At 43.1% G+C, this 27,062-nt stretch overlaps 1 protein-coding gene across 9 annotated transcripts in view; it reads right to left on the reverse strand.

The window, feature by feature from the left end:
* Positions 1 to 27,062, reverse strand: part of FGR (FGR proto-oncogene, Src family tyrosine kinase) — a 594,030-nt gene that overhangs the window by 324,118 nt on the left and 242,850 nt on the right. For all 9 annotated transcript variants that reach the window (XM_073666196.1, XM_073666199.1, XM_073666200.1 and 6 more), the window contains one exon: positions 9,063 to 9,270. In XM_073666196.1, the coding sequence (XP_073522297.1) occupies positions 9,063 to 9,267 (205 nt within the window). In that variant the 5' untranslated portion in view covers positions 9,268 to 9,270. The remainder of the gene's footprint in view (positions 1 to 9,062; positions 9,271 to 27,062) is intronic.

Genomic DNA, 27,062 nt, shown 5'->3' on the forward strand with positions numbered 1-27,062 from the left:
TGTCAGCAGAGCTCTCATGCAATGCAATACATGTCTATTGCATTGCATGAGAACAGTGATTAGAAAAATAAAAATTAATGTCCCATACAGGGACTAAGTAAAAATGTAAAAAAAAGTCTAAAAAATGTTTTCAAACTGTTAAAAAAAATCACAAAATAAATAAAAATAAATAAATAAAATATTAAACCAATAAATCCGTATATTTATGCAAAAACAAAAAAAAGTACACATATTGGGTATCGCCGCGTCCGAAACAACCCGATCTATAAAACTGTCACACTAATTAACTCCTTCTGTGCACACCGTAATAAAAATAAATAAAAAACGGAGCAAAAAACTATGCTTTTTCATTATATCGCCAAACAAAAAGTGGAATAAAATGCGATCAGAAAGCAAAATGGAAATAAAAATGGTACTGCTGAAAACGTCATCTTGTCCCGCAAAAAAAACGCTGCGATATAGCTCCATCAGCCAAAAAATAAAAAGTTATAGCTCTCAGAATAAAGCGATGCAAAAAAATAATTTTTTCTATAAAATTGCTTTATTGTGTAAAAGCGCCAAAACATAAAAAAAAAATATACGGTAAGTGTAGTATCGCTGTATACGTACTGACCCTAAGAATAATGCTGCCTTATAACTTTTACCACATGCAGAACGGCATAAAAAAACCCTCAAAAAACAATTCCTGAATTGTTGATTTTTGTTAATTTTACCTCCCAAAAAACGGAATAGAAAGCGATCAAAAAATGTCACGTACCCAAAAATGGTACCAATAAAAATATCAACTCGTCCCACAAAAAACAAGCCATCACATGACTCTGTCGGCTGAAACATGGAAAAATTATAGCTCTCAAAATATGGCGATGCAAAAACTAGATTTTGCAAAAAAAAGCGTATTTTAGTGTCTGACAGCTGTCAGTCATAATAACCCGATATGAATCTGGTATCTCTGTAATCGCACTGACCCAAAGAATAAAGTAATCTCATCACTTATACCGCACGAGGAACGGCGTAAAAAATAAATAAAACCAATTCTTCACCTGCTACTGATTTGTTTATTATGCCTCCCAAAGATCGCAGTAAGGCTCTGCTCACATTTATCCTGTGCTCTGCGCTGAGCACTTACACCGGGGTTTTCGTGTAAATCTCTGAAATACGTGATTCAGATGGAACCCATGACGGAAGATTCCCTGTAATGAAGCAGATATAGGTACTGTGGATGCCGTCTGGCCTGTGATCCCACTGTGTCAGTTTTTTTAGGCGTGCATAAAAGTGCGGTTGGCCACAGTTTTGTGCACTTCTGAAAAAAAGGACACCACTAAACAGAGGCCAAACGGAGTCCAGAGTAACTCTGCTGCCTCATTACAGTGAATGGATCCCGCAGGGGTTTCATCTGAATTACATCACTTGGAAATTTAGATGGAAACCCTGATGTAAGTGCTCAGCATACAGCGCCGGATAAACAATATGTAAAATGTTCCCAATAAAAGCTTCAACTCAGGTCCGTTATCTGTTAAAAATATAAGGGACTTCCAAGTTACTGGTAGCAGAAAGGCTCTGGAAAAGCGAAATGGCCCTTGCCCCCCAAAAGAAATTCAGAAAATTTTGTGCTCCCAAATCCAAATGCCTATTCTACAATAATTTGTTCTCCAATTGTCAAATAGCGCTCCGTCCCTCCCAGATCTCGCCGTATGGCTAAGCGGTACGATACAGCCTCATATGGGGTATTGCCACTTTTAGAAGAAATTGTGTGACACATTTCGGCACCATTTTTACCCATTGCCCTGTGTGAAAATATAAAATCTGAGGGTGAAACATTTTTTGTGGTAAAAATATAATTATGTTTTCTTCACTACCCAATGGTATAAATTTAAAAAATAAAAAATACTCACTACTTTCCTAGATGAATTCCTTGAGAGGTGTAGTTTACAAAATGGGGTCACTTGTGGGGGTTTCTGCTGTTTCGGCATGTCAGCGACTCTTCAAATGTGACATGGTGTCTGCAACCTATCCCAGCCAACATAGCGCTCCTTTCTCTTCTGAACCCTGCCATTCACCAAAGCAGTGGTTTTCCCCCACATATGGGGTATCGGCTTACTCAGGAGAAATTGCACAACAAATTTCATGGTTCCAATTTCTCCTATTACCCTTATGATAATGCAAAATTAAGGGATGAAAAACATTTTTTGTGGGAAAAATGTGAAAATTTTATTTTTACAGCTCAATATTATAAACTTCTGTGAAGCACCTGGGGGTTCAAGGTGCTCACCACACATCTAGATAAGTTTCCTAAAATGGTGTCATTTGTGGGGGGTTTCCACTCTTTAGGCACATCAGGAGTTCTCCAAGCACAACATGGCGTCCGCTAATTATTCAAACAAATTTTACATTCAAAAAGTCTAATGGTGCTACTTCCCTTCCGAACGCTGCAGTGTGCCCAAACAGTGGTTTTCCCTCACATATGGAGTATCAGCGTGCTCATGAGAAATTGCACTACAAATTGTGTACTCCATTTTTTCCTGTTACCCTTGTGAAAATAAAAAAATTGGGTCTAAAGTAACATTTTTGTGAAAAAAAGTTAAATGTTCATTGTTTTCTTCCACATTCCAAAAATTCCCGTGAAACACCTGAAGGGTTAATAAACTTCTTGAATGTGGTTTTGAGCACCTTGAGGGGTGCAGTTTTTAGAATGGTGTCACTTTTGGGTATTTTCTGTCATAAAGGTCCCTCAAAGTCACTTCAAATAAGATGTGGTCCCTAAAAAAATGTTTTTGTAAATTTTGTTGGAAAAATGAGAAATCGCTGGTCAACTTTTAACCCTTAGAACTTCCTAACAAAAAAAATGTTGGTTCCAAAATTGTGCTGATGTAAAGTAGACATGAGGGAAATGTTATTTATTAACTATTTTCTGTGACATATCTCTCTGATTTAAGGGCATGAAAATTCAAAGTTTGAAAATTGCTAAATTTTCAAAGTTAGAAAATTGCAAAATTTTCACCAAATTTCCAATTTTTTCACAAATAAACGCAAGTGATATCGAAAAAATTTTACAACTATCATGAAGTACAATATGTCACGAAAAAACAATCTCAGAATCAGGGGAATCCATTGAAGCGTTCCAGAGTAATTACTTCATAAAGTGACAGTGGTCAGAATTGAAAAAATTGGCCTGGTCAAGAAGGCGAAAACAGGCTCTGGCACGAAGTGGTTAATTGACCACATCCCATTTGAAGCAACTTTGAGGGGTCTATATGACAGACAATAACCAAAGGTGACACCATTCTAAAAACTGCACCCCTCAATGTGCTCAAAACCACATTCAAGAAGTTTATAAACCTTCACATGCTTCCCAGGAACTGAAGCAACATGGAAGGAGAAAATGAACATTTAACTTTTTTCACAAAAATGTTATTTCCAACCTCAATTTTTGTTTTATTTTTGCAAGGGTAACAAGAGAAAATGGATCACAAAATTTGTTTTGCAATTTCTCCTGAGTATGCGGATACCCTATATGTGGGGGAAAACCACTGTTTGGGCGCATGGCAAGGTTCAGAATGGAAGGAGCACTGTGTGACTTTTTGAATGCAAAATTGGCTGGAATCGAGAGTGGACGCCATGTCGCGTTTGGAGAGCCACTGATGTGCCTAAACAGTGGAAATCCCCCACAAGTGACCCTATTTTGGAAACTAGACTCCTCAATGATTTTATCATAGGGTCTAGTGAGCATTTTGAACCCAGGGGTATGACACAGAATTTGATAACATTAGATCGTCATATTGAATATGTTGTCATTAGTGTTGAGCGCAAGTGCTCGCTAATTGAGTTTGCATTGGGTGCTCGGGTATGCACCAAGTATGCTCGAGTGAGATGCTTGAGTTCTCACCCCTCATGTTTTGCGGCTGTTAGACACCCAAAGAAAAACCATACGGGGATTGCCCTTGTATGGCAGGCAATCTCCTCATGGTTTTTTGTATAACAGCTGTGAAACATGTGGGGTAGGGACTCGAGCAGGTCCCTCGAGCACCCGGGATACTCGGTGTATACCCAAGCACCTGATGCAAACTCAAGTAGCGAGCACTTGAGCTCAAAACTAGTCGTCACATCGTCATCATTTTTTTTTCTTTACTTATGAAAAAATTCCAAAGCCAACACAAATCTAACTCCAACCGGAACACAACCCTAACCCTAACACAACCCTAACACAACCCAAACCCTAAACCTAACCCTAATCCTGACCTTAACCCGAACCCTAACCCTAACTGCAAAGAATGAAAAAATATATAGATTTTTTATTTTAAATTTTTATTTAACTAAGGGAGTGACGAAGGGGAATGTGAATAATATTTTTTTTCTTTTGATCACTGTGATAGGGTTTATCACAGTGATCTAAAGAAACCAATCGGGAAAATTCCCTATTATTGTTGGGCACCAGTTGGCAGATCCCATTGGGCGCACTGCGCATGCGTCTGCCTTTTTTATTTTTACAGGAAGATGACAGAAGGTCCATTGATGGATCAGGTACCGGGTGGGCTCGGGAGGCATCATTTCTCTCTCCTCTGACATGTATATCATGTTAGAGAAGAGAGAAATCATTGTAACCGCGGGCACACTTTTTTTTCGTGATCGCCGTTATTCACTGAATGACGGCGGTCACGTGTTCAGGGACCAGAAAAAACGTCCCTGATCATGTTCTCCAGAGCTTTTCCGACCCTGGAGGGCGCTACACTGTTATTCCTCAGCGCCGTGAAAGAGCGGTCATTAAGGGGTTAATGCCACTTGACTCTGAGAACAGTTGAATTCCATAGCTACCTCTTTTTGGCTTTTGCCTGAATTCACTCTCAGAATAATACGTTTCCTGACATCTGGTGATAAATTTGGCTTTGCCTTTGTCATGTTTTAACCGAAAAACACACACATAAAAAAAATAACATTTTAGACAAAATTCGACTACCCATGACAAAATATGCAAAACATTTGGCCCAGCAAATGTTGAAAACTAACATATAAAGGGATAAAACAATGTCAAACACAATTTTCTTCCTTATAGCTGACAACCATTTGCTAAAATTACCAGGAAAATGGCATCACAACAACCAGTCAGAAGTATTCACACTTTTAAAAAAAAGTGTAAAACTTTTGTTCGCCACTGTGTGTAAGGCTATGTGCCCACGATGCAGAAATGAAGCAGAAAATTTCTGCAGCATTTCTGCATCTCCCTGGCAGAAAAAAACCCATGCAGATTGTGCATGCGTTTTTCCTGCAGAATACATGCGGGTTCACATGCGTTTCCGCATGCAGATTGACAAGCACTTTCCAGGCGATAGCATCACTTGGAAAGTGCTTGACAACTAGGTCACACTGTATAAATCCATGCAAACAGCATGGATTTATACAGTGTGAACCGTAAAAATTAAAACAAATAAAGCTATACTCACCCCCGAGGCCCCGGCGTGGCTGCAGCGCTGCTTCCTGGCTGGTTCCCGGCTGCCGGCATATCGCGAGACAGAGCGGTGAAGGGCCTGCGGTCACATGACTGTGACGTCACCGAAGGTCCTTCAGCGCTGCTGGCATTCAGAGAGAAGACGCCGGACAGGTGAGTATAAAATTTATTTGTTATTTTATTCTTTTTTTACAGGTACAATGGTACCCAGGTCTGGATGAGAGTCTCCTCTCCTCCAGAACTGGGTACCATCCGCACATAGAGACGCATAGAAGCCGCTTGTAAAAATGTACAGTCGCGGTTTCTGTGCGTCTCAATGCAAGTCAATGGCGGGAGTTCCGCTGCGCTTCCGCAAAATTAAATGACATGCTGCGGATTTTCGTACGCAGCATAAACGCTGCGGAAAAATCTGCAGCATGTGCATAGAACATGCGGAATCCCCTTGGGGACCATGGGGTGCGGATTACCTAGCGTTTCACAAGCGTTTCCGCTGCGGAAATTCCGCAGCATAAACGCTTGAAGAACGCTACGTGGGCACACAGCCTTAATGTTACATTACGCTCATTCACAAATTTACCTATGCTTCAATAAAATAATAATCTAGATAGTTTGATAAATGAATGAGGAGATGCTGCCCCTTTCCATACATTGCGAATCAAGTGTATTGTGCAAACTATTGCTCATATAAGGAGTGGGGGCTCTCTCCTGCTCAGGGGACCACCAAGGGATTCACCTGTTTCCAGTCCGAACCTGCATGCAGTGTTCTGCTGGCTGAGGAGGCTGAATCTCTTTTTGTTGTTCCCCTGGACTATTGCTGCATGACAAGATCTATCTAACTTCCACATAGATAATTGTGTGTTTATATGTGTGATTTATGTGTATTATGTATGTACTGTATATAATATGATGTATGAGGTTGTATATTATATAATGACATATGTGGGAGGGTGTACATTATACACTGATATACACTGGGTGCAGGACATTATATACTGATGTATGATGGGCGTGAATATTATATACTGATATACAGTATGAGGGGAGTCTACGTTATATAATGATGTGTGAGTGGGGTATACATTATATACTGATGTAAGAGGGCCTTATGACCTGAGCAGATGAATAGTGTTACTTCTGCTTAAACAGAAATATGAATGCTGCATCTGTAGCGATCGGGTGACAGTCAGAAGACTAGTGGGGATACAGGGCAGAGAACAGAAGGGCGCCTTGGTCTGGGAGGTAAGTATAGATTTTTTTTAATCTCCATAAAGTACAAAAGCACTCACTAGTTTTTTCATATTTTATTGCTTAGACAAGACGATATAAAAATGGTGTTCACTGATATGAGATGCAAAAGCCGATGGTGATAGCCATTTCACACCATGCAGCGCTTCCTTTAGCCTCTAGTTCAGGTCTGCATGACATACGGTGCACGGGCTGCATGTGGCCCTCCAAAGGATTTCTTGTGGACTACGCAGACACTGGCTACTAGTGATGATAGAGTATGTTCTGTTAACCCTTTCAGTCAACCATGCTCGGGTGCTTGCCAAGTATTTTCAGCGTGCTCAGGTGTTATGTTTGAGGTCACTCTGTGTGCATGATTTGAGACTGTTTGACAGCTTTATTACATGTGAGCAGTGCCTAAGAAACAGACATTCCTCACATGTATTAAAGCTGTCAAACTGTCGCAAATCATGCACACCGAGTGACTCAAACATAACACCCGAGCACGCAGAAGATACTCGGAAAACACCCGAGTATGCTCGTAAATCGCAAGCAACGAGAATGTTCGCTCATCACTACTGGCTACCCTTTACCCTCATTCAAATGTATTTTCTTCAAACATGAATACATTTAAACACTTCAGTGCCAGGACAGGGGCAGTGTAGTGATGTCATCATGCTGCTGACCTCATCACACTGCTGCTGTCACCACAGAGAAAGCGATATCATGGCAGGGTTCAGTAAGCACTCCATATAAGAGCTGAAGATTGAATGTAACGGCTATAATTGTAGATGGGGAGAGGGATGTCTGTGAGGGCACATTACGGTGTTATGGGGGAAAGTTGTGAGAAAAGGAGGAGCATGGGGGATATTATGGTGGGAAGCAGTCTGAGGCTATGTGCCCACGATGCAGAAATGAGGCAGAAAATTTCTGCAGCATTTCTGCATCTCCCTGGCAGAAAAAACGCATGCAGATTGTGCATGCGTTTTTCCTGCAGAATACATGCGGAATACATGCGGATGCACATGCGTACCCACATGCGTTAACGCATGTGTTTCCGCATGCGGACTGACAAGCACTTTCCAGGCGATAGCATCACTTGGAAAGTGCTTGACAACTAGGTCACACTATATAAATCCATGCAAACGGCATGGATTTATATAGTGTGACCGTAAAAATAAAAAAATAAAGCTATACTTACCCCCGATCCCCCGCCGCGTGTGCTGTCGCGCTCGTCCTGGCTTCTTCTGGGTTGCCGGCATCTCGCGAGACAGCCTGCGGTCACAGGTCCTGGAAGGTAAGTGCTGCAGGGGCCGCCGGACAGGTGAATATAAACTTTATTTTTTATTTTATTCTTTTTTTTACAGGTACAATGGTACCCAGGTCTGGATGAGAGTCTCCTCTCCTCCAGAACTGGGTACCATCCGCACATTGAAACGCATATAATCCACTTGTACAAATGTACTGACACGGATTATATGCGTCTCAATGTATGCGTCTCAATGCAAGTCAATGGCGGCGCTTCCGCTGCGCTTCCGCAAAATTAATGAACATGCTGCGGATTTATGAGCGCTGCAGAAACGCTGCAGAAAAATCCGCAGCTTGTTCATTGACATTGTGGAATGCCATTGGGGACCATGGGGTGCGGATTACCAAGCGTTTTTGATGCATTTCCGCTGCCCATAAACGCATGAAAAACGCATCGTGTGCACGCAGCCTGAGGGAGATATTATGGAAAGGGCAGTGTGGGGAGATATTAATGAGAGGGGTAGCGTCTGGGGGATATTATGAAGAGGGCAGTGAGAGTGGGATATTTGAAATGTACATGATCACATACAGTTTCCTAAGTTAATAATTTCAGTGTATCAGTAAAATTCGGGTGCAAAACGGATGTTCCATATGATAAACAATTTTTTATCTTTTGTTCATCCATAGATTCAAATGGGCAACTCTCATACTATATATGTAAGAGAATAGTGCTTGCTCTGATTTTTTTTCACATGGACACTGGGTCCATATGAGAAAATTGAATAGGTGTGAGCATAATGTCCAAGTTCAGTAATGGTAAATTTGAAATGCAGATTCCACACCACATGTCCGCAGCAGTTTACAGTATAATAGATGTTTGTTGGGTCATTTCATGGCAGGAAATAAAAAACTGTGGAAAATCCCAAATCAATTTTTCAAAAAATAAAAGCGAGCCTCCTGCCAATGAATTTGTCCTGGTGAAACAATGGGGTTGGGGCACCAAAGGGCAATTTTGCACAGGGCCCAATTCAGCCTAAAGCTAGTGCTTCCCACTCTTGAGATTTTTATGACTTAGCCATGAACCTCCTTGTTATCTGTGGTTCCTTGCACAATGATTTAAATTAAAGCACACTCTCTTTATTCACCTTACCTGAAGTTCCTGTGACACCCATGCCTCTCTGTCCTCCTCCCAAAAAAGGTCCTCCAACTATACATAATGACTTGCTGGCAGAAATGCCAATGTCTTGATTATTGAATGCTGCTACAGGATCTGGGTAATAGCGTCTATTGGCAAAGTTCTCCGCACATACATCCCCTGCTTTTTCTTCTTCCTTTTTGCACTGTGCACAGCCCATTACCTGTATAGATAGTATCAATCAATGGAGTTTAGGTTTAGGCAGGTGAAAGTGTACAGATAATTAATTGCACAAAAAAAAAATCAAACACGTTGATCACACTGTGCAATCATAATAGGGCTTTATTTACAGCTAGACACCAGAGCTCAACATTAATAGGACACATGGAAAAGAGAGCGAGTGCAGCAGTGGTCTTTGCCCACCAGTGCAATGGCAAGCAAAGCCTCTGGGGGAGCTGGGTAAGGTTTTTTCAGGAAGGTAGCACAGGCTATGACAGTTAAAGTGGCCAGCAGGATGGAAAGTTTGTGAACACAGTGGGAATGTGATTTGACAAATAGACAATTTGCATATTTAATTTCCCAGAGGAGCATGCAAGCGATTAAGTCTCTTTGCATATTTAATTTTCCAGAGGAGCATACAAGGTGTTTAAGCCTCCTCATACTCGGGAGCTAGACTTGGCATGTCACTCTCCATAGGGAGAAAACTTACCAGTTAGATCCCAGTCTTAGCCTCTCACGCAGCCAAATTAGATCTCATACTTTGCACTGTTGAGAAGCAATACTCCGAAACACAGTGTCTACAAATTGAGATTCTAATTTAGCTTTTATCCTAGGTCATATTACAAGGCTTGTTAAAGGGTCGATATTGACTTGTAGGATTGCTACTTCCAATAGGTGGCGATAAAGTTCAAGTTGTCTTCCTCTTTGAAGAGACAATTTGCATATGACATTGCAAAGTGAAAGATGCCTGTGTACTAAAGTCTGAGAGGAGTTGTGGCCAGAAGTCATAATGATTTGGGTCCAATAGAGAAGAAAAGAAAAGAAAAAATGTCACCTAGTGGTGACTGAATATAATAATTATGTATAGTGTCTTGGAATGCGTTGGATCAGTCCTGTTTACAATGTGATTACACTGTGCAGACTGCATATAATAATGTTTGGTGGCATTATTTAGTCTCATAAAAAATTGATGGAATGGAAATTATGGCAAATGCCAGAAGTGCCGGTGCCTACAGTGGGCTGCACTGGCCCGCATTAATTGTAATGGTATTCCCATCCTCAGGATTTAGATGCTGTTGAAATCTGTGGAGAGTAGAGTCATTAGCTCCACTTCTCCCTATGCAGGCTTCAGACTGCTTCAGGGTTGTGCAGTGGATGTCAGGTGGCCGAAAGACTTAATGTCATCAAGCCCCCTGCACTGGGCTGAAGACTGTAGTAAAGAGGAGGAGGACACCTAGTGTGAGGAGAATCAGGTGAGTTTTGGTTTATTTATTTTTTTTAATTGCCAGTGCAGACATTTTAGGTGTTGGGGACGGTGGATAGAATAATGAATAGTTGGGGACATTATCACTATGCAGAGACACAGAATGGATAATTTTACTGGATGCACTATGGGGGGCATTATTACAATGTGGAGGCACAGTGAGAACATTATTACATATGTGCAGGTACAAGGGACATTATGACTACATGGAGGAACAGTATGGGCAATAATAATATATGGAGATACAATGTGAACTATATGGAGGCACAGAGGGGATGTTATGATTATGTGGAAGTACAGAGGGGTCACTATTACAATAGGGAGGCACAATAGGGGCATTATTACAATGTAGAGGCACAATTGGACATTATTGCTGTGTGGGGGGGAACAGTGGGGCCATCATTACTATGTAGAGGCACAGAGGGAGCATGATTACCATGTTGATGAACAGAGGGGGCACTATTCATATATGGAAACACAATGGGAACATTATTACTTTCTGAAAACTCAGTGGGGGATTATTATTATATAGAGAAAGCAATATTACTTTGTTGGGCACAAACGGAGCACCGATACTATTCTAGCACGCTAGCACTGTGGTTTGTTTATAAGTGGGGTAAAGTGGGCAGGGTGGTGGAAAGCAATCAGCCAATGATGTCTGTGTGTTACATTCTGTAGAGATGAGTCATGGACGAAAGAAATTGACATGGAGGTCTGAGCTGAAGGGGGAACAAAAAGGGAAAGTGAATAATTATGATCAGAGAGAACGTCACCTGTGAGTCATGAGATTTACCTGTACTGTATACATATATATATATGTGTATATATACAGTACAGACCTAGTTTGGACACACCTTCTCATTTAAAGATTTTTCTGTATTTTCATGACTTTGAAAATTGTACATTCACACTGAAGGCATCAAAACTATGAATTAACACATGTGGAATTATATACTTAACAAAAAAGTGTGAAACAACTGAAAATATGTCTTATATTCTAGGTTCTTCAAAGTAGCCACCTTTTGCTTTGATGACTGCTTTGCACACTCTTGGCATTCTCTTGATGAGCTTCAAGAGGTAGTCACCGGAAATGGTTTTCACTTCACAGGTGTGCCCTGTCAGGTTTAATAAGTGGGATTTCTTGCCTTATAAATGGGGTTGGGACCATCAGTTGTGTTGTGCAGAAGTCTGGTGGATACACAGCTGAGAGTCCTACTGAATAGACTGTTAGAATTTGTATTATGGCAAGAAAAAAGCAGCTAAGTAAAGAAAAACGAGTGCCCATCATTACTTTAAGAAATGAAGGTCAGTCAGTCCGAAAAATTGGGCAAACTTTGAAAGTGTCCCCAAGTGCAATTGCAAAAACCATCAAGCGCTACAAAAAAACTGGCTCACATGAGGACCGCCCAAGGAAAGGAAGACCATGAGTCACCTCTGCTTCTGAGGATAAGTTTATCCGAGTCACCAGCCTCAGAAATTTCAGGCTAACAGAAGCTCAGATTAGAGACCAGGTCAATGCCACACAGAGTTCTAGCAGCAGACACATCTCTACAACAACTGTTAAGAGGAGACTTTGTGCAGCAGGCCTTCATGGTAAAATAGCTGCTAGGAAACCACTGCTAAGGACAGGCAACAAGCAGAAGAGACTTGTTTGGGCTAAAGAACACAAGGAATGGACATTAGACCAGTGGAATCTGTGCTTTGGTCTGATGAGTTCAAATTTGAGATCTTTGGTTCCAACCACCGTGTCTTTATGCGACGCAGAAAAGGTGAACGGATGGACTCTACATGCCTGGTTCCCACTGTGAAGCATGGAGGAGGAGGTGTGATGGTGTGGGGGTGCTTTGCTGGTGACACTGTTGGGGATTTATTCAAAATTGAAGGCATACTGAACCAGCATGGCTACCATAGCATCTTGCAGCGGCATGCTATTCCATCCGGTTTGCGTTTAGTTGGACCATCATTTATTTTTCAACAGGACAATGACCCCAAACACACCTCCAGGCTGTGTAAGGGCTATATGACCAAGTAGGAGAATGATGGGGTGCTACGCCAGATGACCTGGCCTCCACAGTCACCAGACCTGAACCCAATCGAGATGGTTTGGGGTGAGCTGGACCGCAGAGTGAAGGCAAAAGGGCCAACAAGTGCTAAGCATCTCTGGGAACGCCTTCAAGATTGTTGGAAGACCATTTCCGGTGACTACCTCTTGAAGCTGATCAAGAGTGTGAAAAGCAATCATCAAAGCAAAAGGTGGCTACTTTGAAGAACCTAGAATATAAGACCTATTTTCAGTTGTTTCACACTTTTTGTTAAGTATATAATTCCACATGTGTTAATTCATAGTTTTGATGCTTTCAGTGTGAATGTACAATTTTCATAGTCATGAAAATACAGAAACATCTTTAAATGAGAAGGTGTGTCCAAACTTTTGGTCTGTACTGTATATATATATATATATATATATAAATATATATATATTGTGGTAAGACGACTCGCTTGACCGCTTCCGGAAGTAGACTCAGGAACCCGGGTTTTCTCTGCAGGCATTATTAGACGGCATAAAGCCCTGCACTCCAGCAAAATAAACACAGCCTTACTGGCAAAATGACAAAACAAAAGAATAAATGATAGCAGAGTCCATATGCGTATGGGATTCGCCCACACAGATTGTAGTCCCAGCCTTCAGCTCTGTCCTGAGCTGAAGCTCTCCCAGTGGAGACCTTGCCTCTCCAAACCACAACAGAGAAAAAAAAACAAGACTGAACATTTAAACTTTGCTCAGCCACACCGTGAGGTGGAGGTATGGGGAATGCCTTCCCTCCCATATCTATGTCATTCCCATAAAACCACACCCTTTAAAAGAGTTAACCCCCAGCATATAACATTCTGGCAGAAAGTTTATTGGTTTCAGTTCACACAGGCTAGCAACCTGCGTGACACATACCTCCCCTCATATATCATACCAGTGACTCTGTCACATATTTCCCCCCTCTGGCCAAAGCCGGGGGTTTGGGCACCTTCCGATATCAGACAGGGAATTCTAGACAGGGCATCAGCATTCCCGTGTAACTTCCTGGGCCTATGCTCTATGTAAAAGTTGAAGTCCTGAAGAGCTAGGAACCATCTAGTTACCCTGGCATTTTTACACCTTTTTTCCCTCAACCATCTCAACGTCTGACACCAACCTAAACTTACGGCCTAGTAGGTAGTATCTTAGTGTATCTATGGCCCACTTTATAGCTAAACACTACTTTTGTACTATTACATAGTTTTTCTCGCAGGAGGACAGCTTCCGGCTCAGATAGAGAATGGGATGTTCTTCCCCACTTATCTCTTGAAAGAGTAGGGCTCCTAGACCAACCTCTGAAGTGTCTGTCTGAACCATGAACTCTTTCTTAAAGTCTAGTGCGACCAGGACCGGCTGTTTACACAGTGCTGACTTCAACAGTTGAAACGTGGTCTCTGTTTCCTCCGTCCACTTCACCATGGTTGACCTGGTGCCTTTTATGAGATTCGTCAGTGGCGCGGCCATCTCGGCAAAATTTGGAACAAACCACCAGTAATATCCCATCATTCCCAGGAATGCTCTCACTTGCTTCTTGGAGAGCGGTTGCGGCCAGGTCTGGATTGCCTCCACTTCATTAACTTGCGGCTATATTTTGCCTCTCCCGATGATATAGCCCAAGTACTTGGCCTCCTCTTTTCCAAGGGTGCATTTTTTTTTATTTATTGTAAATCCTGCCTTCCTTAGAGCATTCAGAATGGCCTGTAGTTTAGGTAGATGACTAGTCCAGTCTGGGCTAAAGACTATAATATCGTCAAGGTAGGCTGCGGCATACTTCTTATGTGGGGCTTGAATCCGATCCATAGCCCTATGGAAGGTGGCTGGGGCCCCCTGTAGCCAGAACGGCATCGGAGTCTATTGAAAGCACCCATCCGGTGTCAAGAAAGCCGTCTTCTCCTTGGCCGTCTGGGACATGGGGATCTGCCAATAGCCCTTCGTCGGGTCAAGAATGGTGATGTATCTCGTTGACGTGGGGCATCAGGTACGCCTCACACTTGGACACCTCATTCAGTCGGCGGTAGTCATTACAAAACCTACACTCTACATTGGGTTTTGGCACGAGGACGATTGGGCTCGACCACCCACTCTTTGACTCCTCTATCACACCGAGTTATAACATCTTCTTCACCTCGGCCGAGATCACCTCCCGGCTTGCTTCCGGAATCCTATACGGCTTCAGATTCACTCTTACATGTGGTTCTGTTAGCACGTTATGCTATACCACCTGATTATGCCCCGGCAACTCTGAGAACAGCTCCCGATTCTGCTGTAGTAGTTCTCAACACTGTTGCTTCTGGGCTGGCGATAGAGTCTCTGCTATAGTGACCACTTCCACCTTGCCTTCGGGAGCGGCTCCCAGGCAAAGAGTTTCCACAGGTTCCTGGTCCCGCCACGGCTTGAGCAAGTTCACATGGTATAATTGATGCTGGTGGACTCGGTAGTTCACTTCAATGAGTGTCTCCACCACCTCATACGGGCCTTGCCACTTGGCCAGGAACTTACTTTCGACAGTGGGAATGAGAACCAGAACGCGATCCCCAGGCTGGAACTGTCTCAGCCTTGCCGACCAGTTATACACCCTTGCCTGGGCTTCCTGCGCCCGGAGATGTTCCTTCACGATGGGCATCACTTTCACCATTCTCTCCTGTAACTGGGCGACATGTTCGATGATGCTCTGGTGAGGCGTGACACCGGCCCCCAGGTTTCTTTGGCGATGTCTAGGAGACCCCTTGGATGCCAGCCACATAGAAGTTCAAACGGAGAGAAGCCAGTGGAGGCTTGGGGAACTTCTCTGATGGAGAAAAGTAGAAACAGAAGCAGGTAGTCCCAGTCACGACCATCCTTCTCGATGACCTTTTTGAGCATCGATTTCAGGGTCTTATTAAAGCGCTCCACCAGGCCATCGGTCTGCGGATGGTAAATGGAGGTTCGCAGCTGGGTAACCTGAAGCACTTTACACAGCTCCTTCATCACTTTGCTCATGAATGGGGTTCCTTAGTCCGTCAGGATTTCATTCAGCAGGCCGGTCCTGGCAAAGATGTGGACAAGTTCTTGGGCTATGCTCCTACTAGACGAGTTCCTTAAGGGTACTGCTTCGGGGTACCGGGTCGCATAGTCCATGACGACCAAGATGTCTTGATGGCCCCAGGCCAATTTAACTAAGGGACCCATGAGGTCTATGGCAATCCTCTCAAAGGGAACTTCTATCACAGGTAGTGGAACTAAGGGACTATGGAAGTGGGAGGTGGGTGCGGTTATCTGGCAGGTGGGGCAGGACCTACAATAGTTTAAGATCTCCCGGTAACATCCTGGCCATAAAACCTCCTCAATATTCTCTCCTGAGTTTTTTCAACCACTAGGTATCTCCCCCAGAATATGTGAGTGGGCCATGTCTAATCCCCTCCGACGGTATGGCCCTGGAACTAACAGCTGTTCCACTACCTCTTCACCTTTCAGTTTGGTTACCCGATATAATAGCTCCCCCTGAACTGCAAAGTGTGGGTACCTGGTGTCTGCCCCCGGCTCTTGAGCAACACCATTACAAACCGTAACATTGTCCCACGCCCCTTTCAAGGTCAAGTTCCGAACTTGAGGTGCCCCAAAGTTCTCTCCTGGCACCTCTAATTCAGGGAGGTCAACCTCCTCAGTCACAGTCTCGTCCTTCTCACCGAAAAGGACACACAATGGAAACTCATCCACTTCTGATGTCGACCGGGGTATTTCTATAGGGTCCTGGCTTTCGCTAGGTTCCCTGTGACTGAGTTTGCATCCCTTCCCCCACAAATCCCAGAACAAGGGAAAATCGCGCCCTAATATGACGTGATGTATCGGGTCCTTGACCACCCCGACCTCGTGGGATTGGGCGCCACAGTCTGTTGTGACTGTCACTCTGGCCACTCTTGGAATCCCCATGTATGCTTCGGACACCCACAGATCTGGCGGGGGTCAGCTGGTGGGGAAGGTTGGCACTCATCAAGAACACCAGACTCCCGGAGTCTAACAGCCCCAGGACCATCACTCCAGTAACGGACATGGCACACGCCTGTGGCCCCTCGCCAGGTTGACAGTCCATACTGCAGGCTGGGTAAGCATAGTATGAACATTGTCTGCCTAGGCAGCAGTCCACTGGCTCAGCAGATGTATGACACTGGGCGGCTACGTGTCCTGGATTGCGACATCGCCAACAGATCACATATCCTTCACATCAGTCCTTGCAGCCCCTTCAGTGGAACTGGAACGCCCCCCAACTGTGCCTCTGAACCCCTTCCGTGGTGAACCCACCCTCTTTTGGGCACTCCAGTAAAGGGAGATAGCTATGTCGGGTTTCCCCAGGGATTTTTCGACCACTTGGTTTCTCTCTACCAGATCTACGAGATCGTCAGCGTTCCGAGGGTCGCCCTGGGCAACCCAGGTCTGCACCGGCCTAAGTAGGGAATGGATGAATCTGTCCATCACCACACGCTCAACCATCTGGGCAGGAGAGGCTGCAGCCATTTCTGTACAAGATGTAACAAGTCAAACATCTGTGAGCGTGGAGGTCTGTCGCCAGCATACGCCCAGTGGTGGACCCTTTGTGCTCTGGCAGACATAGTCACTCCTGAGCGTGCCAATATTTCGTTTTTTAATTAAGCGTATTCCTTTGCGTCCTGTAAAGTCAGATCGTAAGAAGCCTTCTGCCGCTCCTCAGTCAAATATGGCACCAGAACCTCCGCTCACTGCTCCAGCGGCAATTTCTCCCATTCCGCCACCCTCTCAAAACCAGTCAGGAACGCTTAAGAGTCGGTCCATGACACTCTAGAAGGTAGCTGGGTCTCTTTGCAGCCCAAATGGGCTTCTGGGGCACTGAAAGCAACCGTCAGGTGTAAAAGAGTCCATCTTCTCCTTGGCACTTTGAGAGAGAGGAGGATTTGCCAGTAAGCTTTCATTAGGTCCAGGGAGGTGATGTATCTCGCTGACCCTAGCTTCTCAATGAGTTCATCGATGCGGGGCATCGGATAGGTGTCAAATGTAACGACCACCTGCAGAATCACCTTGCGGTGAGCTTCAGAGATTCTATATGGCTTTTGATTCACCTGCACACGTGGTTCCATCAGGATTCCATGTTCTACAACCTGCGTACTTCCTGGCAACTCCGAAAGCAGGTTCTGCGGAAGCAGTTCTCGATACGGTTGTTTCTGAGCCGGTTACAGTGTCTCTGCCACGGTGACATCCTTCTGCCATGTCCAGCCAGCATGGAGTTTCAATATGGTTTCTTTGTTTCCCTACCTTGGTGGGTAGCGGCACGAGAGGATTTTGGAAGGGAGAGGTGGTAGCGGTTAACTGGCTGGTGGGACAGGACATGCAATACCTTAAGATTTCCCAATGAAAGCTGGGCTAGTAGTACCTTGGCATGACCCGTTCTGGAGTTTTGTCCACCCCCAGATAGCCACCCAAGACATGTGAATGGGGCCTATCCTAAACCCTTTGTCTATAGGGTCCTGGTGCCAACAATTGCTCCACTATTTCCTCCCTCACCTTAGTAACCCGGTCCAATATGTCGCCCCTCAACATGAAATAGGGAAACATGGTTTAAGCCACCGACTTCTATGTTATGCCGTTTAAATGGTTATCTTATTGAAAGCCTCTTTTATAGTTAGGTCCCTATGTTGGGTGAACTCAAAATATCTTATGAATGTCAGCCTCAGGGAATACTACCTACTCCACTGCATACGGAAGGGAAATTCGTCAGACTTTGGGGTTGGTGAAACTTTTTTTAGGGCCAACTCATTTCTTACCCAAGCAATTGAGGTATCTGCCCCTCCTTCACAAGTTTGAAAACAACACAAAGTCCCGGCCTATGATAATTGGGTGCAATAAATCCTGGACCACGCCGACCTCATGGTACTCAGAACCTCGGGTCATTTCAATGACCACTCTGGCCACCAGATAGTCCTTAGCATCCCTGTGAATGCAGCGGACACCCACCTTCTTCTCATGGATCAATTGAAGGGGAAGTGTGGCCTTCACAAGGCTCATCAAATTCCCTGAGTCTAGTAGTCCAGTCATTTGCAGACCACTTTAACAGGACGCGTTTGGGACCCCTCGCTGGGTGAACAGTCCACACTGCAAGCTGAATACGTGTAGAATGAACACCGGCGTCCCATGCTACAGTCCATTTGCTAGGTGTTCAGGGGACAAAGGGCAGCTATAAGATGTGGGCTTATAGCTGCCCTTTGTCCCCTTAACACCAAGCAAATGGACTGTAGACATGGACGTCCAGCAAATTACATCCCCCGATGAGGCCCTCGCCATGATCTTTGCCGCCCCCTTGGACTTTGGATGCCCCACCCCTTTTTTAACATCTTCCCGTTATGGAGTGGATTGCCTCCCCAAGGACCCATCAACCACCTGATGCCTTTCGACCAGTCTGACCAAGTAATTGACATTCCAGGGATCTCCCAAGGCAACCCAAGTCTGCATCGGGCTCCACCATCTGCGCTGATATAGGGGACTTTGGATGAGGTGCAGCAGATCAAACAATTGGGAGCGAGAGGGTTTGTTACGATGATATGCCCAGCGGTGGACCCATTGTGCCCTGACAGTCATTGTCACCCTCAAGCGCGCCAAAATTTCTGTTTTAAATTTTTCAAATTCTTTGGTGTCCAAAGAAGGCCAAATCATAGTAGGCCTTTTGTGTCTCTCCCGTTAAGTTTAGCGCTAGGACTTCCGCCTACTGCTCTGGCGAGAGTTTCACCCTATAGGTGACCCTTTCAAAAACAGTTAAAAAGGCCTCTGTGTTGTCACCCGGGGTCATTTTCTGCAAGGCTCTCCTCACTGCCTTCGGGACAGAGAAATCATCAGCTGAAATTAAAATCGAAGCTGCTGCTGTGACACGAACCACCTCTGTGAGTAAATCATTCTGCTGCTGCTGCTGTTGTCAGAGCTGTTGCTGGTGCTGCTGGTTGTGCTGCTGGGGCTGCTGCTCCTGGTGCTGCTGGAGCTACTGCTTGATCAGCTCCTCCATTTTGTCTGACCGCTGTTCAATTCCTACAAAGACCTTCACCCAAGACATGCAGTTTGCCCCCAGCCATCACACTTGCTTCCTAGGGATCTTGCCCGCACTTCTGACACCAACAGTGCTAGACTGGCTCACTTGGCTGCACATAGAGGAAAACACAGAAACACTGTCTCTTGACAATACATCTCCAGAGCTTTCACTTCCAGGCCCACCCCACACAAAATGCTATGGAAGGCTGGGTATTTCTTCACTGGACTCCTCCCACTCTGCCGCTGTTTAATCACCTTATTTGATATATATGATATCAAATATCTGATATTCACAGCACCCACACATCCTAGCAACATTCTGGTGGTTTTGGGGCCCAAATCCAACACTTGCTCTGGTGTACCTTGGACCCTGCTTACTTATATTCCTACTAATCTGCTCAGTTTCTAAACTCAATCCGTTCCATCACGATACTAAATTGCACTGGTTATGCCAATTTGTAGGACTCCAGTCCATCAGCCAGACAAAATAGATGGAGGGGTGTGTATTTTCATAAGATCCAACTTAAAACCTGTGCTCAATGACGACATTGGGGGGAGCTGCGACAATGTAGAGTCAGTATAGGTAAATGTACATGGGGATGGCAATTATGTAAAGCTTCTAATTCGAGTTTGTTACAAGCTGCCTAATATAGCTGAACAGGTAGAGGATGAAATGCTGCAACAAATGAAATAGGCAGCAAATAATAATAAGGTCCTCATTATGGGGGATTTTAATTATCCAGTCATTCAATGGGACATAGAATCTTCTGGTTGTGCTAAAAGCTGCAAGTTCATATCTACAGTTTAGGACAATTACCTCTCTCAGCAGATAGATAGATAGATGAACCAACCAGGGAAGGTAAACTGCTGGATCTGGTTCTGTTAAATAGACCTGATACAATTTCAGATCTACAGGTCTGAGAGAATTTGGTAAGCAGCGACCATAATATGTTAAGTTTCAATGTAATTTTCAATCAAACATTCAAAAGGGGAAATGTCAAAACCTGGAAGGACAGCTGATTTCAACAAACTAAGGGACAAGCACAATCAGGTAGACTGGGACCGTGTCATGGTAACTGGGGATACCGAACATAAATGGGGCATGTTTAAGTTATACTACTAGAATCCTGTGGAAAAATTTATACCCGCTGGTAATAAAGTGTCAAGGAATAAAAAGAAACTATTATGGATAAGTAAGACAGTACAAAGTTTAATAAGACAAAAACAAAGGGCATTCAAAATCTTGAAGGCCGAGAATGCAGAAATGGCATTTCAGGAGTATAAAGATATAATAAGAAATGTAAAAAAGAAATCAAGCTAGCAAAGTTATCTGCAGAGAAACAAATCGCCAGCGACATTAAAATAAATCCCAAAATTTTTTAGAAATACATCAGTGCCAAAAAGAAAAAAACAGAAGGTATAGGCCCCTTAAAAGATGATAATAAGATAATTATAGAGGACAAAGAAAAGTCTGAGATATTATTAAACTGGCACTTTTCATCCATGTTCACCAACGAACTGTCTTTTCCAGGGATCTTTCAACAAGGCAAAAATCAAAGTTCACCATCTGATATAACTAGTTTAACACGAAAAAGAAGTAGGCCTGAGTCTGAGCAAATTAAACATTGACAAATCCCCCAGCCCATATGGCATTCATCCATGGATACTGAAGGAATTGAGCTCAGTAATTGATAGACCGCTGTACCTCATATTTTTAGACTCTCTTGTAACAGGGGTGGTGCCACAGGATTGGAGGATAGCTGATGTGGTACCGATATTTAAGAAAGGTAAGAAGGTGGATCCAGGTAACTACCGTCCAGTAAGCCTGACATTGGTAGTGTGCAAAGTTTTTGAGGGCATCATATGAGATGACCTGCAGAGTTATATCGCAGAGAATAATATAATAAATGATAATCAGCATAGGTTCATGAACAATAGGTCATGTCTAACCAACATATTGGGTTTCTATGAGGAGTTAAGTGCAAATCGGATGTTGGTAATGTGGCTGATGTGATTTATCTGGACTTTGCAAAGGCATTTGATACTGTGCTACATAACAGCCTTATAATGAAGCTGCAGAAGCAAGGACTTGGGGGGACTATATGTAGATGGGTAAGGAATTGGCTAAATGACAGGAAACAAATGATACTTTCTCTAAATGGGATATAGTTAGCAGTGGGGTGCCACAGGGATCTGTGCTAGGACCGATTCTTTTTAACCTCTTTATTAATGATCTTGTGGATGGGATTGAAAGTAAAAAGTCAGACTTTGCTGATGACACCAAACTATGTAGGATATTAAAATCTGATCTTAACTTTACGATATTGCAGAACGATCTGGATAAGATGACTGAATGGGCAAACACTTGGCAAATGAAGTTTAATATAGAGTAATGCACCTTGGACAGAGTAATCCTATTGATGCATATAAATTAAATGGGTGTATACTCGGGACTACAGAAGAGGAGAAGGACTTGGGTATTCTGGTTATACAGTGGGTACGGAAAGTATTCAGACCCCTTTAAATTTTTCACTCTTTGTTTCATTGCAGCCATTTGGTAAATTCTAAAAAGTTCATTTTTTTTCTCATTAAAGTACATTCTGCACCGCATCTTAACTGAAAAAGACCAGAAATGTAGAAATTTTAGCAAATTTATTATAAAAGAAAAACTGAAATATCACATGGTCATAAGTATTCAGACCCTTTGCTCAGTATTGAGTAGAAGCACCCTTTTGAGCTAGTACAGCCATGAGTCTTTTTCCGAATGATGCAACAAGTTTTTCACACCTAGATTTGGGGATCCTCTGCCATTCTTCCTTGCAGATCCTCTCCAGTTCCGTCAGGTTGGATGGTGAACGTTGGTGGACAGCCACTTTCAAGTCTCTCCAGAGATGCTCAATTGGGTTTAGGTCAGGGCTCTGGCTGGGCCAGTCAAGAATTGTCACAAAGTTGTTCTGAAACCACTCCTTTGTTATTTTAGCTGTGTGCTTAGGGTCATTGTCTTGTTGGAAGGTGAACCTTCGGCCAGGTGTGAGGTCCAGAGCACTCTGGAAGAGGTTTTCATCCTGGAAATCTCTGTACTTGGCCACATTCATGTTTCCTTCAATTGCAACCAGTCATTCTGTCCCTGCAACTGAAAAACAGCCCCATAGCATGATGCTGCCACCACCATGTTTCACTGTTGAGATTGTATTGGGCAGGTGAGGAGCAGTGTCTGGTTTTCTCCACATATACCGCTTAGAATTATCACCAAAACTTTCTATCTTCATCTCATCAGACCAGAGAATTTTATTTCTCATAGTCTGGGAGTCCTTCATGTGTTTTTGAGCAAACACTTTGGGGGCTTTCATATGTCTTGCACTGAAGAGAGGCTTCCGTCGGGCCACTCTGCCATAAAGGCCCGACTGGTGGAGGGCTGCAATGATAGTTGACTTTGTGGAACTTTCTCCGATCTCCCTACTGCATCTCTGGAGCTCAGCCACAGTGATCTTAGGTTTCTTCTTTACCTCTCTCACCAGGGCTCTTCTCCCACGATTGCTCAGTTTGGCTGGATGGCCAGGTCTAGGAAGACTTCTGGTGGTCCCAATCTTCTTCCATTTAAGGATTATGGAGGCCACTGTGCTCTTAGGAACCTTGAGTAATGCAGAAATTCTTTTGTAACCTTGGCCAGATCTGTGCATTGCCACAATTCTGTCTCTGAGCTCCTTGGGCAGTTCCTTTGAGCTTATGATTCTCATTTGGTCTGACATGCACTGTGAACTGTGAGGTCTTATATAGATAGGTGTGTGCCTTTCCAAATCAAGTCCTATCAGTTTAATTAAACACAGCTGGACTCCAATGAAGAAGTAGAACCATCTCAAGGAGGATCACAAGGAAATGGACAGCATGTGACTTAAATATGAGTTTCTGAGCAAAGGGTCTGAATACTTATGACCATGTGATATTTCAGTTGTTTTTTTTTAATAAATTTGCAAAAATCTGTACATTTCTGTTTTTTTTCAGTCAACATGGGATGAAGAGTGTACTTTAATGAGAAAAAAAATGAACTTTTTAGAATTTACCAAATGGCTGCAATGAAACAAAGAGTGAAAAATTTAAAGGAATCTGAATACTTTCCGTACCCACTGTAAGTACGCTGAGCAGCAGTACTCAATGTCAAGCAGCAGTCGCAAAAGCAAACAAGATTTTAGGATGTATAAAAAGAGAGATAAAATCCCGTGATCCCAACGTATTGTTATCCCTTTATAAATCACTGGTGAGGTCCCATCTATAATATGGGATCCAGTTTTGGGCAGCACATTTTAAAAAGGATATTCAGAAGTTAGTCAGTTCAAAGGCGGGCAACAATGATGGAAGGCCTCCCAAATGATGAGAGGTTGGAAAAGTTGGGCTTGTTTAGCTTAGAAAAAAAGATGAGGAGATCTCATATACATATATACAGTGCATTGTGAAAGTATTTGGCCCCCTCAAACTTTTCTACCTTTTGCCACATTTCTGGCTTCAAACATAAAGATATCAAATTCTAATTTTTGGAGAAGAATCAACAACAAGTGGGACATAATCGTGAAGTGGAACAAAATTTATTGGATATTTAAATTTTTTTTAACAAATTAAAAACTGAAAAGCGGGGCGTGCAATATTATTCGGCCCCCTTGAGTTAATACTTTGTTGCGCCACCTTTTGCTGCGATTACAGCTGCAAGTCGTTTGGGGTATGTCTCTATCAGTTTTGCACATCGAGAGGCTGAAATTCTTGCCCATTCTTCCTTGCAAAACAGCTTGAGCTCATTGAGGTTGGATGGAGGGCATTTATAAACAGCAGTTTTCAGCGCTTTCCACAGATTCTAGATTGGATTCAGGTCTGGAGTTTGACTTGGCCATTCTAACACCTGGATGTGTTTATTTTTGAAGCATTCGATTGTAGATTTTGCTTTATGTTTGGGATCATTGTCTTGTTGGAAGATAAATCTCCGTCCCAGTCTCAGGTCTTTTGCAGACTCCAACAGGTTTTCTTCCAGAATGGTCCTGTATTTGACTCCATCCATCTTCCCATCAATTTTAACCATCTTCTCTGCCCCTGCTGAAGAAAAGAAGGCCCAAACCATGATGCTGCCACCACCATGTTTGACAGTGGGGATGGTGTTTTGAGGGTGATGAGCTGTGTTGCTTTTATGCCAAACATATCGTTTTGGTTGTGGCCAAAAAGTTCGATTTTGGTTTCATCTGACCAGAGCACATTATTCCATATGTTTGGTGTGTCTCCCAGGTGGCTTGTGGCAAACTTCAAACGAGACTTTTGGCTGCATCTCTGATCAGTCTTCTCCTTGTTCAAGATGAAAGTTTAGAGGGACGGTCGGGTCTTGGTAGATTTGCAGTGGTCAGATACTCCTTCCATTTCAATATGATTGCTTGTACAGTGCTCCTTGAGATGTTTAAAACTTGGGAAATCTTTTTGTATCCAAATCCGGCTTTAAACTTCGCCACAACAGTATCTCGGACCTGCCTGGTGTGTTCCTTGGTCTTCATGATGCTCTCTGCACTTGAAACAGAACCCTGAGACTATCACAGAGCAGGTGCATTTATACGGAGACTTGATTACACACAGGTGGATTCTATTTATCATTACCAGTCATTTAGGACAACATTGGATCATTCAGAGATCCTCACTGAACTTCTGGAATGAGTTTGCTGCACTGAAAGTAAAGGGGCCGAATAATATTGAACGCCCCACTTTTCAGTTTTTAATTTGTTAAAAAAGTTTAAAATATCCAACAAATTTTGTTCCACTTCACGATTGTGTCCCACTTGTTGATTCTTCTAAAAAAAATAGAATTTTATATCTTTATGTTTGAAGCCAGAAATGTGGCAAAAGGTAGAAAAGTTCGAGGGGGCAAAATACTTTCACAATGCACTGTAAATATATGTGGTCAGTACAAAGGACTAGCACATGACTTATTCCTTCCAAAGAACATACTAAGGACCAGGGGGCACTCATTATGGGTAGAAGAAAGGCGATTCTGGCACCTAAACAGGGAGGGTTCTTTACAGTCAGAGCAGTCAGACTGTGGAATGCCTTACAACAAGAGGTAGTAATGGCCTCGTTCATCTGTACAAGCAATTGTACGCAAATGCAAACAAGATGGGAATTTCCATCCATCATACCGCTCAGGAAGGACATGGGTTCTGTGTCCCAGAGATGAACGAGCTTTCGTCTGACATGTGCATATCAACTCAAGGACAAAAGCAAAAGACCTTGTGAAGATGATGGCGGAAGCTGGTAAGATTGTGTCAATATCCACAGTGAAACGAGTACTGTATCAACATGGGCTGAAAGGCCACTCTGCCAGGAAGAAGCCATTACCCCAAAAGAAAAAGAAAAAAAACTGATTAATGTTTTCAACTGCACACAGGAAAAAAGACCTTAATTTTTGGAGACATGTCCTCTGGTCTGATGAAAGTAAAATTTAACTTTTTAGGCATAATAACCATCGTTACATTTGAGGTAAAAGGGAGAAGCTTGGAAGCCTAAGAACACCATCCAAACTGTGAAACACGGGGGTGGCAGCATCATGTTGTGGGATTGTTTTGCTGCAGGAGGGGCTGGTGCACTTCACAAAATAGATGGCATCATGAGAAAAGAAGATTATGTGGCAATACTGAAGTAACATCTCAAGACATCAGCCAGGAAGTTAAAACTTGGGCAGAAATGGGTCTTGCAAATGGACAATGACCAGAAGCATACTGCCAAAATGGTAACAAAGTGGCTTAAGGATAACAAAGTCAGTGTTTTGGAGTGGCCATCACAAGCCCTGATCTCAATCCTATTGAAAATTTATGGGCAAAGCTGAAAAGGTAATTGCGAGCAAGGCGACCTACAAACTTGGATCATTTACACCAGTTTTGTCAGGAGGAATAGGCCCAAATTCCGACCAACTATTGTGAGAAGCCTGTGGAAGGATATCCCAAATATTTGACCCAAGTCATTCAGTTTAAGCGCAATGGTACCAAATACTAATGAAATGTAGTAAACTTTTGACTTTGCAGTAAGTAATAAAAATGCCTTAAACATTCTGTCTCTCTCATTATTCTGGCATTTGGCAAATATTAAAAATTATGGTAATCCTAATTGACCTAAAACGGGAAAGGTTTATTCTGGTTTCATGTCAGATATTGAGAAAAACATGCATATGCGTCTTTTCATATAGTGTATGTAAACTTCTGGTTTCAACTGTAGCTCCTCAAGCTGTTGTTATAAAGTATTCTAATTTACTGAGATAATGACATTTGTGTTTCATTGTCTGTAAGCCATAATCATCAACATTAACAGAAATATACACTTGAAATAGATCACTCTGTTTGTAATGACTCTATATAATATATGAGTTTTACTTTTTGTATTGAAGAACTGAAATAAATTAACTTTTTGATGATATTCTAAT

Source organism: Phyllobates terribilis, unplaced genomic scaffold (assembly GCF_046119375.1).
Source record: "Phyllobates terribilis strain yellow unplaced genomic scaffold, ASM4611937v1 Scaffold_2__4_contigs__length_985480577, whole genome shotgun sequence".
In the NCBI taxonomy this organism is placed as follows: domain Eukaryota; kingdom Metazoa; phylum Chordata; class Amphibia; order Anura; family Dendrobatidae; genus Phyllobates; species Phyllobates terribilis.